This window comes from Actinia tenebrosa, unplaced genomic scaffold (assembly GCF_029948245.1).
Source record: "Actinia tenebrosa isolate PJP-AT-01 unplaced genomic scaffold, QUT_ActTen_1.0 PGA_scaffold0__85_contigs__length_37466705, whole genome shotgun sequence".
NCBI lineage: Eukaryota > Metazoa > Cnidaria > Anthozoa > Actiniaria > Actiniidae > Actinia > Actinia tenebrosa.
Window position 1 is genome coordinate 24,370,194 of NW_028292569.1, and position 15,697 is coordinate 24,385,890.

Here is a 15,697-nt window from a genome sequence, read left to right on the forward strand (position 1 = left end):
TTAAAGAACAATAGATGCGCACTCTTCACACTTTGATTCGGGCGCTGTTTTGAATTTTGGAAGAATAAGTTTCACTTTGTCTATATTATACTTATACATTAATGTCTTCGTTTATTAAGGCCCCGTCCACACGTATCCGTAAATTTTTGTATCCGTAAATTATTTTTTGCGGATACGAAAATGTTTGCGTCCACACGCAGCGTATTCGAATCGTTTTCACCGTCCACACGTATGGCCGTTTTCGTAAAATTTGCGGATACGGACACAAAAATTTGCGGACACGGGTGGACGCAACCCGTATCCGTAAAAAAAAATTTGCGGATACAAAAGTTTGCGGATACGTGTGGACGGGGCCTAAGAGTGTTTTCCCAGGTTACCTGTGACAGGCGTCATGCATCATCATGTCATTTTCGCTAATAGGACCTTAATAAAGCCATCAATGAGTTTATGAAAAATTTGCTCAAAAATTAATCTTTGAGAAATTTTTATTTAAGCTACGAATTTTTTCAGCAAGATCATAGCAACATTGAAGAGTCAATGTTAAATCCAAAGTGAATGGTTTTGTCTGAGTTTTCTTTATTAGGAAATTCAACAATAATATTGAACAATCATTTTGATGACGTCCAGCAAAAATCAAGATTTACGCAAATCATACGGACCAACGCGCTGCCTTTTTTCCATTCCGTGATGATTCAAGGTCATGTCATGCACGGTTTGACGAGGTGGTCGAAAGAGATTACCTAAAGGATGAGGTATTGCTAAAAAAAACGCGGTCAGTTTGTTTGGGATTTTTTGAACTAGAATTTCAATTGTTTTCAACAAATCTGTCATACAGTCTACGATCGTCTCTGGCTTCCAAAAAATGTCCGATTACTCAACGATAAGAGTATAAAATCATATGGTAAAACCATAAAAAGATATAACTAGCTAAAAACTAGCGTGAGCTGCGTCGGTGTTTCTAATGAAACAGTAATGATGAAAAGGTAAATTATACACCGTGAAAAGATGAAAAAACTTACTGACGTTTCGGACGCTAGTCCTTCGTCGGAGTAACTAAACTCCTAACCTCCTAAAGTCCTTCGTCTTTTACTCCGACGAAGGACTAGCGTCCGAAACGTCAGTAAGTTTTTTCATCTTTTCACGGTGTATAATTTACCTTTTCATCATTACTGGTAAAACCATAGTTAATGGAGCTCTATTGACTATAGCAAAACAAATCAGAAAGATAGAGCTTTTGCTCTTAATATGTAAATTTTGTTCACGCGATTTACGAGCTCGATTTTGACAAAGTGCTTTAAAATTTTAGCACGCAACAATATAGAATCCTAGAATTTTTTTGCGGAAAGAAAGGCTAAAAAATATTTCCCATCGATTCAAATTCATCGAAAATTTGAAAATATAAATAAAAGATATTATTTACCATGGTAGCAAAGAAGAAGGAAAAACTAATCTTATGTGCAAATATCTTGGTGGTACGAGTTTAGTCTTCCAATGAGATGAAAGGCACACAGTCTTAGAAGTCTCTGACCATTATGCTGTTGCTTAAGAGACAAAAACATTTCTAAACAAAGCATGTTTTTCACTTTAAAATTAGAATTCTCTTTCTAAATGAGATAGTTCTATAAACACCTGCTATTCTTGCACACAAAAAAGCTAGTTTTGTAAGACAAAATGTGCTAAATTTTCTTTCCCTTTATACACGAAATCGATCGAGAAATCAGTCCAAGCGCAAATGTGCTTTTCCCTGAAACAAAAAAAAAGTGATATATTAAAGAAAAAAAAACTTGAGTTCATTTGTTTTGGTTACTTGTGATCAAAACATTTCCACTCCGTCAGTTTGATAAAGTAAACATGACGTCAGTCTTAAATTGTATTGTTTAGCAACGATATGTTTAAGGTGCTGTAGTCACTTATAAAGCTCAGTTCAACGCTATACTTTGTGAAGAAGCTAGTGAACCGACAGCTACAAAATGAAGGTGTTTTTGACAGCTCTTGTGTTGATGCTCGCTGTAATTGGTAAGTCAAACTAAAAAAATACAGATTTTAAGTATATCCGTTAGTTTATATTTTTGCAAGTGCAAGCGAAATCATTGCATGAGGCAAAAAAAAATTCGGTAAATTCGTCCTCTATATAGCTAATAAAGTTTACGTAAACCAGGTAGCGTTCTCAGTGGAGTCTACAGTGAGTTTTTGATGTGCGAGGGGAAAAGGCAAGTTTCGCAATGCTTCGACTTTTTTGCAAAACATCTGGATTTGACTAAAATGCATTAGAAAAAAATCAATAGCTTTATTTTCAATTACGAAACTTCTCTTAGGAATAAAAACTTGATGACATCATTGCACCCTGGCCGTTTGGCGGCCGCATGCAGATCCAGCGCTGGGAACAAAAGACAACAATCATCACTTGACGTTTTGCCACCGGCCCTCATTCTCAGGCTACTGTAACCCAAGTTTTTCGTATTTTTCTGTTTTCTTAATATTATACATGTCGAGAAGAAGCAGAAATATGGAAACGAAGAATGAAAATAAGTTCACTTTATCGCCATGTTTGCTTCATTCAGTTCAAGCTCCAAAAATCCTTATTGCCGGTCATTTTGACAACTAATGCTTTGCACGCAGCGTTCACCGCTCAGCTAACAATCGTGTCTGTGAATTCGAAAAGTTCAGTATAAATATTAGTATATATTATAAATCATACTAGTATAAATCATACTAATGTTGACACAGCACTGTCATGCTTTGTTAGTTTGTGAGATATATAAACCGACATTGTATTTTTCTGACGTTTCAACTTAAAAACTCAATAACTCAAAAAATCAAAAATTGCTCACACCCTTTCGTGGATTATCTATGGCTTATTCATATGGTGAATTTCTTTTGGCTATACGCGCTAACGCCATGTCTATTAATTCACATCTACGGAGCGTGTCTGATTCGTGTTCTAACTATGGTTACAGCTTTTGATTTTGGCAGAAAAGTTCATCAAAATCAAAATTAAAGAGCAATATTGAAGTTGGTAATGTTAAATCCAAAGTGAATGGTTTTTTGTCTGAGTTATCGTATTAGGAAATTGAACAATTATATTGAACAATCATTTTGATGACGTCCAGCAAAAATTAAAATGTACGCAAATCGGAATAGCGCTCTGCCTTTCATGCGTGATGATGTCAGGTCGTGCATGGTTTGACGAGGTGATCGAAAAAGATTACCAAAAGGATTACGTATATTGCTAAAGGATCCGAGTTTGTTTGGGATCATTTGAACTAAAATTTCAAATCTTTATTTAGTAAAGTTAACGAGCGTCTCTGGCTTCTACTAAGAAAATTCAATTCACCTAAAAGGCGTCATTGCTTCATTATCATAAGCTATAAATCATATGGCAAATATAACAAATGGAAAGATTTTATGATTACATGAATTCTGCAGGGTTATACGATTCAAAAGCTCGATTTTGACAAATTGTTTCAATTTTTTACGCAAAAGGAAAGGATTAAGACGTTACAGCATGTTTAAAACATCTTTCCCATCGATTCAGATTTGTAGAAAAGAAAGGAAAGAAATCGATATTTATATGCAAATATCTTGGTGGTACGAGTTAAGTCTTCCAATCGGATTAAAGTAGCACAGTTTTAAAAGGGGTCTCATGCTGTTGCTAATAAGAACAAAACAATTCTAAACAAAGCATGTTTTTCGCTTGAAAATTAGAATTAAAGACAAATTCTGCAAAATGTTTCTTTCCCTTTGCCTATGAAATCAAGAAAACAGCTCAAGAACATAGGTGCTTTGCCCTGACACGAAAATGTGATATATTAAAGAATAAAAAAGCTGCATTCATTTGTTTTGGTTATTTATGATCAAAACATTTCCACTCCACTTCATAAACAGCCATGACGTCTTAAATTCTATTGTTTAGCAACGATATGTTCGAATTCAAATTTACATTTTTAATGTGCTGTAGTCAATTATAAAGCTCAGTTTATCGACTCTATACTTTGTGAAGAAGCTAGTGAAGCGACAGCTACGAAATGAACCAAAGTGAAGTTGGTGTCAGGTTTTAGAGTCAGATTTTTGAGTCAGGTTTTCGGATCTAGTATCAGATTTTTTCCGGGGGGCGTCACATCATGTTGAACACAAAGTGCTCTATATTCGTAGAAACGCTTTAATTTACTATAAAACCCACACCAAGCTTTTATACTCACACGATATTTCTTGAGATTCGTTGTCTTTGGGGATCGAAACACTCACCTCAAAGAAAATAAACAGCGGTTTCAGATTTTTTGAGTTGTTTTATCTACCATCAACGGGCTTCATGCCACAAATACTTCGAGTACCGCTCCCATATATCGAGTTACTGAACCCTTTCATTTCAAAATGTTGACGCACTTTTTCTTAACGAAAAATATCCATGCTTTACGTCGAATAAGCCAAGCCGTAGTTTGATGTCCAAATAAACTGTCGATGAAGCAGTACACATAAAAGTATTAAGAAATATCACTTGTTGTCAGATTTTTGAGTCAGATTTTTCTGTCACGCCGCGTGAGAGAGTGATCAACAAAATTCTCTTTTCAACCATTATATTTTTCTTGAATTTTGACATCTCCCAACAAGCGTCATTTCTAAGGGATCTTCATGAACGCATTTGGAAGTCACAATCAAGTCTCCCGAAGAAATATCACTTGTTGTCAGATTTTTGAGTCAGATTTTTCTGTCACGCCGCTTGAAAGAGTGATCATGTTACAGCGGATTGCACGGTTACAAAATTCAAAAGACAACGAATCTCAAGAAATATCGTGTGAGTAAAGCTTGGTGTTGGTTTTATAGTAAATCAAAGCGTTTCTACGAATATAGAGCACTTTGTGTTCAACATGATGTAATGCCCCCCGGAAAAAATCTGACCCTAGATCCGAAAACCTGACTCAAAAATCTGACTCTAAAACCTGACACCAACTTCACTCTGGTACGAAATGAAGGTGTTTTTGACATCTCTTGTGTTGATGCTTGCTGTAATTGGTAAGTCAGGCTAAAAAAAATACACGTTTTGGTATCCGTTGGTTTATATTTTTGCGAGTACAAACGAAAAAAACTGTTGGATCAGACGAACCAGAGTTTGTATTTTGACTGCGTGTCCGTTATAGATCGAGGAGTCACGCAAAACCCCAAAAAATAAATGTTGCTTTGAACTGAATATCATACTATTAGAAATGCGTAATCTTAAATCCACTAAAGTAATAGTTACGATTTGAACGTCAATTATGGAACAAATCGTTTGAAATTTTGCATTTTTTGTCCAACGAAGACCACTCCTGTCAACTGCAATTAGTTAGGCAGATGATGGTGAATTTTTTTCTGTTCCAACTTTCCAACAACGTTTTTGGGGCATACGTTGATTTAAAAAAAGTCGAAAATAGTGCTCCATGTTCGACTGGAAGTGATTTGAACAGCGACTAAAGGACTATGACAATTTCGTTTGGATTGATGGAAATTAGGTTTAATTAAAGACTGCTAAAATTGATTGACAAAGGAATCATTGCATAAAGCTTTAAAAAATTCGGTAAATTCGCCCTCTCTAGTTAAAGTTTACGTAAAAATGGTAACGAGGTAACGTTCTCAGTTGAGTCTACAGTGAGTATTTGATGTGCGAAGGGAAAAAAGCAAGTTTTGCAATGCTTCGACTTTTTTGCAAAACATCTGGATTTGACTGAAATGCATTAAAATTACATCAATAGCTTTATTTTCAATTTCGAAACTTCTCTGAGGAATAAACACTTGATGACATCATTGCACCCCGGCCGTTTGGCGGCTGCATGCAGATCCAGCGCTGGGAACAAAAGACAACAATCATCACATGACGTTTTGCCACCGGCCCTCATTCTCAGGCTACTGTAATCCAAGTTTTTCGTATTTTTCTGTTTTCTTAATATTATACATGTCGAGAAGAAGCAGAAATATGGAAACGAAGAATGAAAACAAGTTCACTTTATCGCCATGTTTGCTTCGTTCAGTTCAAGCTCCAAAAATCCTTATTGCCGGTCATTTTGACAACTAATGCTTTGCACGCAGCGTTCACCGCTCAGCTGGAACAATCGTCTGTGAATTCCAAAAGTTCAGTCATATTATAGTAGAAATCATACTAATGTTGGTTTATAAATGACCTTACCCTCCTACACCCCCCTTCCCAAAAACATTTTTGGAACAGCTATGTTTTATGGAGCAATCTTACGACAGTATATAAAAAGCTAAGCAAAATTTAGCATCGTTCTGAGAAAAGACATAATGTTCATATGTTAATTGAGAGACAAAATAACCCATACATTTTTAATTTGATGCATTTTAGAGTATGGCCAGGTAGTATTAGCAGATAAGGAAGGAAAAGGCGGGAAAACCAGTTTCAAAGTCTTGGGCAAGTCCGGAAAAATGAGAGTTTCGACACCTGGAAAAACTGCAGTCGTGATCAACTTTGACGATATGAAAGAAGTGGACAAAAGCAGTACGGTCGTGGGAAAAACCGGTCGAAAGAAGCATTCTTTCAACACATTTGCCTCACAGAAATTTAATTTCACCCCAGTGGTTAAACGTCAATATAATGGCTTCAAAACCAAAACCTTCAACTTTTCAGCAACGATTCCTGGAACTGGAGCAACGCTGAATGTGGAGGTTTACATATTCCTTCAAAAAGGAGACTTCGTCAACGGAAACGAAACAACACCCGTGTCTAATGGAACTGTGAAGTTTAACATTGAGGTTAGTTTTATTGACTCGGCTCCAGAACCGGTAATAACTAACAATTAGTCGCCTCAGAATCAGTGAATATCGGGGAATATTTACCAAGACACGAGTCTTCGAGCGGCGAGTAATAATATAATTGTTTTACCATTAACCAACCAATCAACCAACCAACCAACCAACCAACCAACCAACCAACCAACCAACCAACCAACCAACCAACCAACCAACCAACCAACCAACCAACCAACCAACCAACCAATATGGTGATTTCTTTTTTCTAGCTCAAAAACTGGGAGTTCTGCAATGGTTCATCGAACTGTAAGAAAGGAGAACATGGAGAGTACGTCGACCTTACCATTTCTCTTTCTTCGAAATCAAAACCAAAGAGAAAACAAGACGGTGCCCCCGGTGGCCCATCACCACCAAGAGGTGGCAAAAGACGCCAAGAGGAATATGAACTTGGAGATGCGCTTTTGGCTCTTTCTCGACAGGTAATCTTCCAGCTGACCCATATTTAAACCTCTTTACCTTGGGCCTAATGTTTTCCCATTTCAGACCACGTGTCATTCCCTTGAATATTATTCCATTCATGGACTCTTTTACTTTGGGCACAATGTTTTTCTCATTTAGAACCACGTGTTATTCTCTTGAGAATGAGATTCTTCGTTTGAATGGTATCCACATTGATGTGTTTTCTCATGCTCAACCGATAAACAAAGAAATAATACTCTAGGGAATGACGCGTGATCTGAAATGGGAAAGCATTACGCCCGAGGTAAAGAGTTCTCTTAGTGGCTCGCAGTAGTATTTTTTACGCATTGGGGTTGCATATGATTGTTCTAAAATCGAGATTTCATAGTGAAAACGTGTCTCCATTGCTTGGAAAAAGTTCACAAAGTTTGCAACATATGAGCCACCATAAACTAATTTCAGCCATGTAGAGTGGCGTAAGTTTGTTTAGTCGGAGAAAGAAAGTGTATACGCAGAACGGACCCTCGATACTTGAACCCTTGACCCTCGGTCCCTTGAACCATTGCCACTTTGCACCCATTTTCCGCTGGAAAGTCTTAGTGAATCTCGATCATTGTTACGCATTACGCCAACTGGGATCAATCAAAATATTTTCTAATTTTCCGACTCTCACTGCAGGTTGATGTCGATGGTGCCATAAAAGAGATGCCTGAAGGTTACCCAAAGCACGAGAGTAAGGGAGGCAAAGAGTATTTCGTTTTCCGTTTCCCCAAATTCAATGGTCGCGTGTTCTATGACCCCTCAATTACTATGGAAGAAGAGAGCAGCAGTTCAGCTGTACGCTTTGGAGCTTCGGTCGCCATCTTCTTGGGAGGTCTCATCGCTGCTATTTTGGCTAATTTTTAAGATGATCACTGATCACTTGATTACTGACCACCGCATTTACAGGCCTTACATACATTACCAATAGATCCCTTGCAAGTGACGTCAAAGCAGCTCATTTTCGAGAACAAAACAAAAGAATTTCAATCTCCTATAAATTGGGAACCCATTGTTATGTCCTCCAAATTGAGCTGCATTCCGACGTGCCGTAAGGGGTCTATGGACCTCTACTTTGGGCGTAACGTTTTCCTATTTCAGACCAAGTGTTATTATCTTAAGAATAAGTTTCTTTGTTTGAGTTGTATCCATATTCATGTGTCTTCTCATGTGCAACCGTTAAATAAAGGATAGATACTCAAGAGAATGTCACGTGGTCTGTAATGGGAAAACATTACGCCCAAGGTAAAGAAGCATATAGCGTATCAGCACCACACATCATGATAAACCAAAGAAGTGTTCCAAGTTAGTGGCTTGCTTTATTTCATTTATTTTTACATACCCACATACATGAACCTTTAGGTTTTTCTCTTTTTTCACGATAGCTTATTATGTCTCGTTTAATAATGCAGTTCAGTCGAATACGTTTTTAGTATCCATATCAAACGTTGAGTATTTCCCAGTGTCTGTTGTCTGCGAGGCAGACCCACGAGTTAGCATCGTCCCCGTATCCTTCCTCGATTTTCCAAAGTTTTTCTTTTTTTTTACTTGTCTTTTTTTTTTCTTTTCTTTTCTTCTTCAAAAATGTTCATGTCGAATTTGTCATAAAACGACGGCCTTTTTCTTGCCGCTTTTCCGCACAATCCAAATATGGAACTGATCATACCATATATGGCGTGAGCTTTCTCTACTCCAACTTCGACACTAACACATAGAGTAAATCATCTTGTGGACTTTAACAAGACTAATTCTCATTAGGCCCTTTTGTAACTGTGTGCCAGCATGGCAGCCATGTTTTTGTCTTTTGATCCTCAAGGGAATGAAAAACTACGAAAACTACCAATTGAAAATAGATAACTCATTGATCTGTTTTTGTATCTGATAACGTTTTATGGCAGAATTGTCAGTTAATTAGTTGTTGCACTTTTTATTTACTACACACACGACAGAAAAATCGCAATAAACAGTCTTTAATTCCAGGGGAAATGCTTTGTTAACCAAGGATTACGGCGAGATTTAACAGGTAGTCATCAAGGATCATTCCGTTCCGGCATCTTGGAAAATAAATTGAGCTTGACAGAATAAAGAAACTGTTGTTTGCAAGCTTGGTCGCAGTCTTTAACATCGAATAGTTGTAAAAAATCGGGCCGAGTTGGCAATACAGTGTATTCTGGGCCTAGTTTAGGGAACCTGTTTCCAAGATGCCGTTTATTTTGTTCTCTAGAACAGCCCCAAAATGCATTGCGATGCCAATTCAACCCAGTTTTTTCCCTCGACCTCGGAATGGTTAATGGTACCTCTGGAAAGGTTTTTTTTTTTTGCATAGGAGGATGGGCGGGCAAAGAGGAAAAGGGGGGAAGAGACGAGCAGGATAGCTAGCGCTAGTAACCTCATTTCGCCTTAGCGCACTTAGTCACTCTGTCATTCTGTCTAACTAGCTGAGCGGTGGGCGCGGCGCGCAAAGCATGAGTAGTGGACAAAATGACCAGCCCAAGTACATGGCGGTAAAGTGAAATTTTTTAAAATCCTTTCTTTCCATATTTCTGCTGCTTGTAGGCACGTAGATATTTTAGTCAAAAGAAAACGGAAAGATACGCAAAAGATGCCTTTACAGTAGCCTGGGAAAGAGGGCCGGCGTCAAAACAGCTAAACGCGCTGTGATTGGCTGAAACAAAATTCACCTTTCAGCTGGAAAGAAAGATAGATTATTTATACTTCACCAAATCTTTTTAAAATTCATAAAACACCATCTTTTTCTTTGGTTACCGGACTCTACTCAGCAAGTAGAGAACTAGAAACTGGAGTAGTATTGGCAAATGTTCTCATTTTCATGTTATCGATTTCGTGATTAACTAGCGCATTTTTTGATTAGAAAGTAAGCACTTATTTGGCTTTTATGTTAAATCATTCAAGTGACGTCAAAGCCCTTCAGTTATATCAAAAACCATTCCTACAATGACGACAAAGCAATAACTATACTCAAAAACTCTACCTCCCAAAACGAAAGTCCAAAAGCGAGCTGAGCGTACATCATTAAGCTTTTTAATCAAATAGCAAGACATTAAAATACGGCCTGGAATTCCCACCCCCTCACCCCCTCCATCCCCTGGTACCCATGGTTTTTAGTTTGTTGGGTTTCCTGTGGTTTTATAATAAATAAATTGCGTGACTTTTTGCGTGATCTGCAAATGCAACCGGCTATAAAAGGGTCAGCCCGCCCGCCCGTGGAAACTTCGTATTACATAGTTACTTAGTCAGGGTTGCTTTGAACAGCGAAAGAAAAATGCATCGAAATATTCTTCTTCTTCTTTGCATCGTGGGCTTAGGTAAGTCTAGTTTGGAGAAATTCTGCCTATGTTGTTCATATTTTTTATGAAATCTTGAAAGCTGAATATCTTTCGATGATGTTCTTTCAAATTCATCAACATCTCTTACTTTCAAGTAAAAGATAAAAATACAAGATAATATACTCGTTGTTATTGCATGCAGTCTGAAGTATCTGTGGTTTCAAAATCCTCATATATCACTCATAATGAAATGTACCCGTCAAATTGAACACGCGGTCATCAAGTAACAGACCTGTTTTCTTCAACTTTTCACGAGCAACGGACTTTCCTGTCACTGCAACCGTTTTGGTTGCGAATGATGAGCTAGTATTAGAAATGTAAAACATGTAAAATTGATTTCTAATGTTTTCATGCATCGACAAAACTAGTCATGTCAACTTGGCGAAACTAAATTTGCACTAACAGAACATTAAGATGTTTCGAATAAAAAATAGATACTAATTCCGATTCAATTTTCAAATTTCAGTGTCCTTATTATTTGGTTTATCATAGGTTGTTATTTCGAACAAAATTAGAAGCGAAAGAAGTATAGTTCAGCATAAATAATCGCTAGTCTGTGACTGTAGTAAAGTCAAAACACGCAAATTATTCCAATAAAACAATATTTTTCACTCATTTTATAGGATCGAGAACATAATATTAATGATAGATGTGTTGATCATCACAGTGAATGAGCGATCTAAGCGAACGCTGTAAAGAAAGACCTGAAAAAATGATTTTAGGCTTCAACCCTTCAGTCTGAAATCATTTTTTTCCCCAGGTCTTTCTTTACGGCGTTCGCTTAGATCGCTCATTCACTGTGATGATCAACACATCTATCATTATTTCACCACAGTTCTGTCCATTCAATATTCAAACATAATATTAACCAAACAATATACTCCGAAATTCTTTATGATTCATATTTTTAAAACTATAAAGAAAATAAAAGCGAATTTCATGAAATGTTTGCTTTCCTAAGCCAACTCATTTTCACTTTTGAATTTATAATTTTTCAGAAAGGTGTGGTTTTAGTCTTGTACAGTGTAAATAATTTAATTTATATCGAAGAAAATCAACACTTTTGTACCCTTTATAATCTTTGTGTTCGTTGAACATTGAGTATTTCGAAAGCGAGGAAAACGCTAGGCCTTCATTCGAAGTATCTGGAAGTTGATTTTTCTTATTAATCCTTTGCTAGTTCGAGATTTTAGAAATGAAAGGCTTAAGGTGGCTCGACCCCCTCACGCTTGACCGCTACCTTCTACTTTTGGAACGCTAGTGCATAAACGTCTTTTATCCGATTGCAAATCTTTTTTGCTCATAAGTCACAGCCACATTAAATTAATGTTTGATGCAGTTTTTAGTGAGATCGGACGTCATAACACGTGATTATGATGAAATATTTGTTTTCGTTTAGAAAATAAATTTAGCCTTGCAGAGCGTTCAACACTAAAATGCTTCGTACCACATAATTATACACTGGATGCCTCCATTTGTGGGGATTTTTGAAAAAATTTATCAAGCTAATTATGAGATATTTGAGATTATTTCAACATAGTGCATAATCTACTTCAAAACTAAACAATGGATTTCATACGGCCGAAATTAATATTTCAGAGCTATATATTCACAAAAGTTATTGCTCATTTAGTTTTACTCTGTATCTAGTTTGAAAAAGAAAATTTTGAAGGTAATCGACTTATGCGATTTTGTGAAAACGTATAGTGCAGAAGAAGGGGTAAACATTTGATGTGCACTTTTCATCGCAGTTTTCTAGTCAATCTTACTAGATCTTCCATTATTCTAAAATTCGCTGATCATTTCTCTCAAAATTACGTCAGGATACAAATTTGAACTTAAACTAATATTACACAAAATTGCAAGACTATTGAACTCATTTAAAGCGATCTAAAGCGAACGAGAAATACAGAAAACATTGATCGTTTCCCAACGATTTGATGCTCTGGGAATTCTATTGTTTGCTAATGATCATAACATCAAATTCTTTCGCACCATGCACGGTCTCATCTCGCTTGGCTGCTTTCCGATTTACCCCCGAAGTTTGGTAACAAACAGTTGTTTTTTTTATTCAAACGTGGGACGTTTGTCATGATGTACTTTGTCAGTGTGAGTGAATAGAATCGGCGAACATGCCTCAAATTAAAACTTCAAGAAAGAAGCGAGCAAGACTTTTGAGTTTAGATAAAGAACCATACTTCCGTCCCCTCCTTTTTTACACGTCGCTCCGCTCCTCGCAAGATATTCGTCGGTTTTCGGAGTAAATTCGCTAGCCCGACTAAAGCAAGGAACGCCTGCCATGAAGTGTAGCGCGCGCACGTAAACAAGAACTACAAGGAACGCCTGCTATATCTTAGGATATGTGCGATAGAATCGAAGATAAACCAACGCAATCAAAATTTTAACGTGCTCCCTTGATTAATTAAGAAAGCATTAAAAAGGGCAATTATTATTAATCATGTAGATTAATGAACAAATAATAACTATTTTAGAACGATTTCTATATTCCCCGAATACTGTGAACAAATATTAATTGGGGCAACTTTTCCTTTACTGTGCACGGTCAAGGTCATACACCCCTTCCGAGAAACTTTGTCACCCGTGAAGCGTAAAGCGTATGAACTAGTGGCGCGGAGGTTCATGGGAAATGCGTTCAAATAAACCATGCATGACGCAGAAGCTTTCTTGGCACGGGAAACTTGCTTGACGCGGGAGTTTGTTTGACGCGGGATTTTTAAAAGACCCATTATGGCCGACGCAGTACGCATTAACGTAATGCTTAAAGTGTATAAGCACGAGAACAAAAATCAATGTTCCATGTTCTCTTTGAAAGATGTACCAATATTCAAAAATGTCCAAGAGTTTAAAAGCTATTTAGTGAAAAAACACGCTGAAGAAATAAGCCCAGCAAAGGACATCAGCAGTTTTGACCTTGGTTATTATGGCACGAGAGGAAGAAAACTGACCATTTGTACAGAGGAACACCTAAGAGAGGCCTATTTAACTGAAAGCCTAAACTATGTCACATTTTGGTTGAAGCCACATACGCATTTCGAAAAAACAAGTTTGCCAAAGAAACGAGAGACTGTGGACGAGGACGAAGTCATGTGTCTTGATTTCAAGGCGTCAAAAAACAAGAAGAAGAGTAAGTTACTGAGCACAAAAACGTGATACAATTCAAAATGGATAAATACCTTTATGCTAGCTGTCTGTCTGTATTTTTTCTTTTGTAAAGCTTAAAATTGGACTGTGATAATTTTGTTAGTAAGGTTTTAAATTTTAGAATCGTTTGTGCATGGCGCACGTGAATATTTGAAGGGAACCCGATAAAAACGAATAAATTATAAAATGCCACTTCTTTTCTAACAAGTTCGTTATGATCTGACCTATGTTACGGGTTTTAATAAAATGTTCCATTGCTATGTTTACAGTATTCAGTATCAGTCGGTGTATTCTGAATTAAATGTTTGTCTTTAAATTTGTAGAAAATGATTCCGTCGAAGAAGACAAGGGCCTTTTCAATAACTATTTGTCGAGGCTACGTGAAACACATGGCTCAGTTCTTAGCGATTTTAAACTGAAGTGTTGGGCTAGAATGTTGGTAAGTTAGGCTGGATCGATAAATTGTAGAGCAGTTTTCATAATGTAAGTTAAAAAGTTAGGTTTTCTAATAGTTTCTAATGTCTGCATCAGAGATTTGCATGAAGGCTTCAAACACCATTTCCTCTGGATCATCACGACACACTTGCCACACAACATCATTTCCTCGAATCCAACTCTTTGCTTGAGAGAAAACGTTCTCACATGGATTGAAGTCAGGACTGTAAGATGGCAAGAATACCACAAGAGCGCCACTAGCATTTATAGCTTGAACTACACGACGACAGCGGTGAATTTTAGCATTATCTGTAAAAATATAATGCAATTTCTCTTCATTAATTTAGTGTGTTGCAATAAAATACTAACAAAATCTGATGTGACGTGAGTGCTCACCCATTACGACCACAGAGCGAGGATTAATCCCATCAAACGGCTGTAGATTAGGAATAAGGTTTTCATTCACAAATTCAAGAAATTTCTCTTCATTGGTATTCCCGCGGCGGATACTCAAGTCTATTATTCCTTCCGTGCAGATGACAGGGATAGCAGTAATCCTGGGACCCCAATTGCCATACCATCTTTGTGTTTGAGCTCGATAGCCTCGAAAACTGTATCCAAAGCGTCTCGAAATTCGTTTATCCTGTAATGCAGAAACATTTGTTATAACCCCAGTGCGGAGATCAGTTAAAAAGGTATAACAAAATGAGTTTCTGAAAAGAGAACTTACAAATCCACACTCGTCAAGGAACACAAACATCGCAGGATTGAATTGTGATACCACAGACCAATAGTTTATTCGATCTTCTTCGCATCTTTGATAAGGAATTCTTTTGAGCTATAAACACCGAAAGTGAAATGTGTTGAATGAAAAATTGCAGCAATTTTCGAATACAATTAACATTCATGATTACAGATTTCTCATCGGCTTACAAGAATGCATTTAACGCTTAATATTACCATTTTGCGTGTGATGCCATTTCTTCTAAAATAGTCGTGTAAAGTAGAAACAGGAAGCCTGGCACCACATACTCCTTCAACGTGTCTACAGAGCTCAGATATAGTTTTTTCTGGGTGTCCTAACAATTCTTGCATCAAAACGGCTTGTTCTTGTTGCGATAGCGAACACGAACCAGCAGGTCTTCCTGGTTTGTCAGCACAAACATTTCGTCTCTCGTAATATCGTCGGGCGAAGCGTAACACGGACCTTGAAGACATGCCAAGGCGAACAGCAATGTCACCTTTACTGTGGTTTAAGCCATATAGCAGTACGCTTCTCATCCGTAAATCGTCACTTAATGCTCGCGGCATGATTGCTTTGACCCATGTGTTGGTGTACACGTGGTCAAATATAAACTATCCCATGACTCCCCGCGCCACTAGTTTATACGCTTTTCGCTTCACGGGTGACAAAATTTCTCGGAAGGGGTATATAACTGGATAAAGTCGAACTATAGAACTAAGATACGTTTCTTTTTTGTTACAAAGAGGACTTAAGCTCGATAATAACCAATATT

General features: G+C 37.3%; 3 protein-coding genes across 5 annotated transcripts; 2 read left to right on the forward strand and 1 right to left on the reverse strand.

Moving 5' to 3' along the window:
• The first annotated feature begins 1,871 nt into the window (after positions 1–1,871).
• LOC148913911 (skeletal aspartic acid-rich protein 2-like) lies at positions 1,872–9,339 on the forward strand. 2 transcript variants are annotated; one of them, XM_089037038.1, is made up of 4 exons: positions 1,872–2,016; positions 6,335–6,741; positions 7,008–7,217; positions 7,876–9,339. In XM_089037038.1, exons 1-4 carry the CDS (start codon positions 1,971–1,973, stop codon positions 8,101–8,103), a joined length of 891 nt encoding a protein of 296 aa, XP_088893164.1. In that variant the 5' UTR covers positions 1,872–1,970; the 3' UTR covers positions 8,104–9,339. The 2 variants fall into 2 exon arrangements, with proteins under 2 accessions (XP_088893164.1, XP_088893166.1); XM_089037040.1 differs by lacking the exon at positions 1,872–2,016 and adding an exon at positions 4,874–5,010.
• A 3,825-nt stretch (positions 9,340–13,164) lies between these two features.
• LOC116288264 (uncharacterized) lies at positions 13,165–14,193 on the forward strand. The gene is made up of 2 exons (XM_089025587.1): positions 13,165–13,728; positions 14,069–14,193. Exons 1-2 carry the CDS (start codon positions 13,332–13,334, stop codon positions 14,191–14,193), a joined length of 522 nt encoding a protein of 173 aa, XP_088881713.1. The 5' UTR covers positions 13,165–13,331.
• Positions 13,958–15,509, reverse strand: LOC148913912 (uncharacterized). 2 transcript variants are annotated; one of them, XM_089037031.1, is made up of 4 exons: positions 15,141–15,509; positions 14,911–15,018; positions 14,577–14,823; positions 13,958–14,489 (listed from the first exon to the last, which is right to left on the reverse strand). In XM_089037031.1, exons 1-4 carry the CDS (start codon positions 15,489–15,491, stop codon positions 14,251–14,253), a joined length of 945 nt encoding a protein of 314 aa, XP_088893157.1. In that variant the 5' UTR covers positions 15,492–15,509; the 3' UTR covers positions 13,958–14,250. The 2 variants fall into 2 exon arrangements, with proteins under 2 accessions (XP_088893157.1, XP_088893152.1); XM_089037026.1 differs by having other exon boundaries at positions 14,577–15,018.
• Positions 15,510–15,697: the final 188 nt, after the last annotated feature.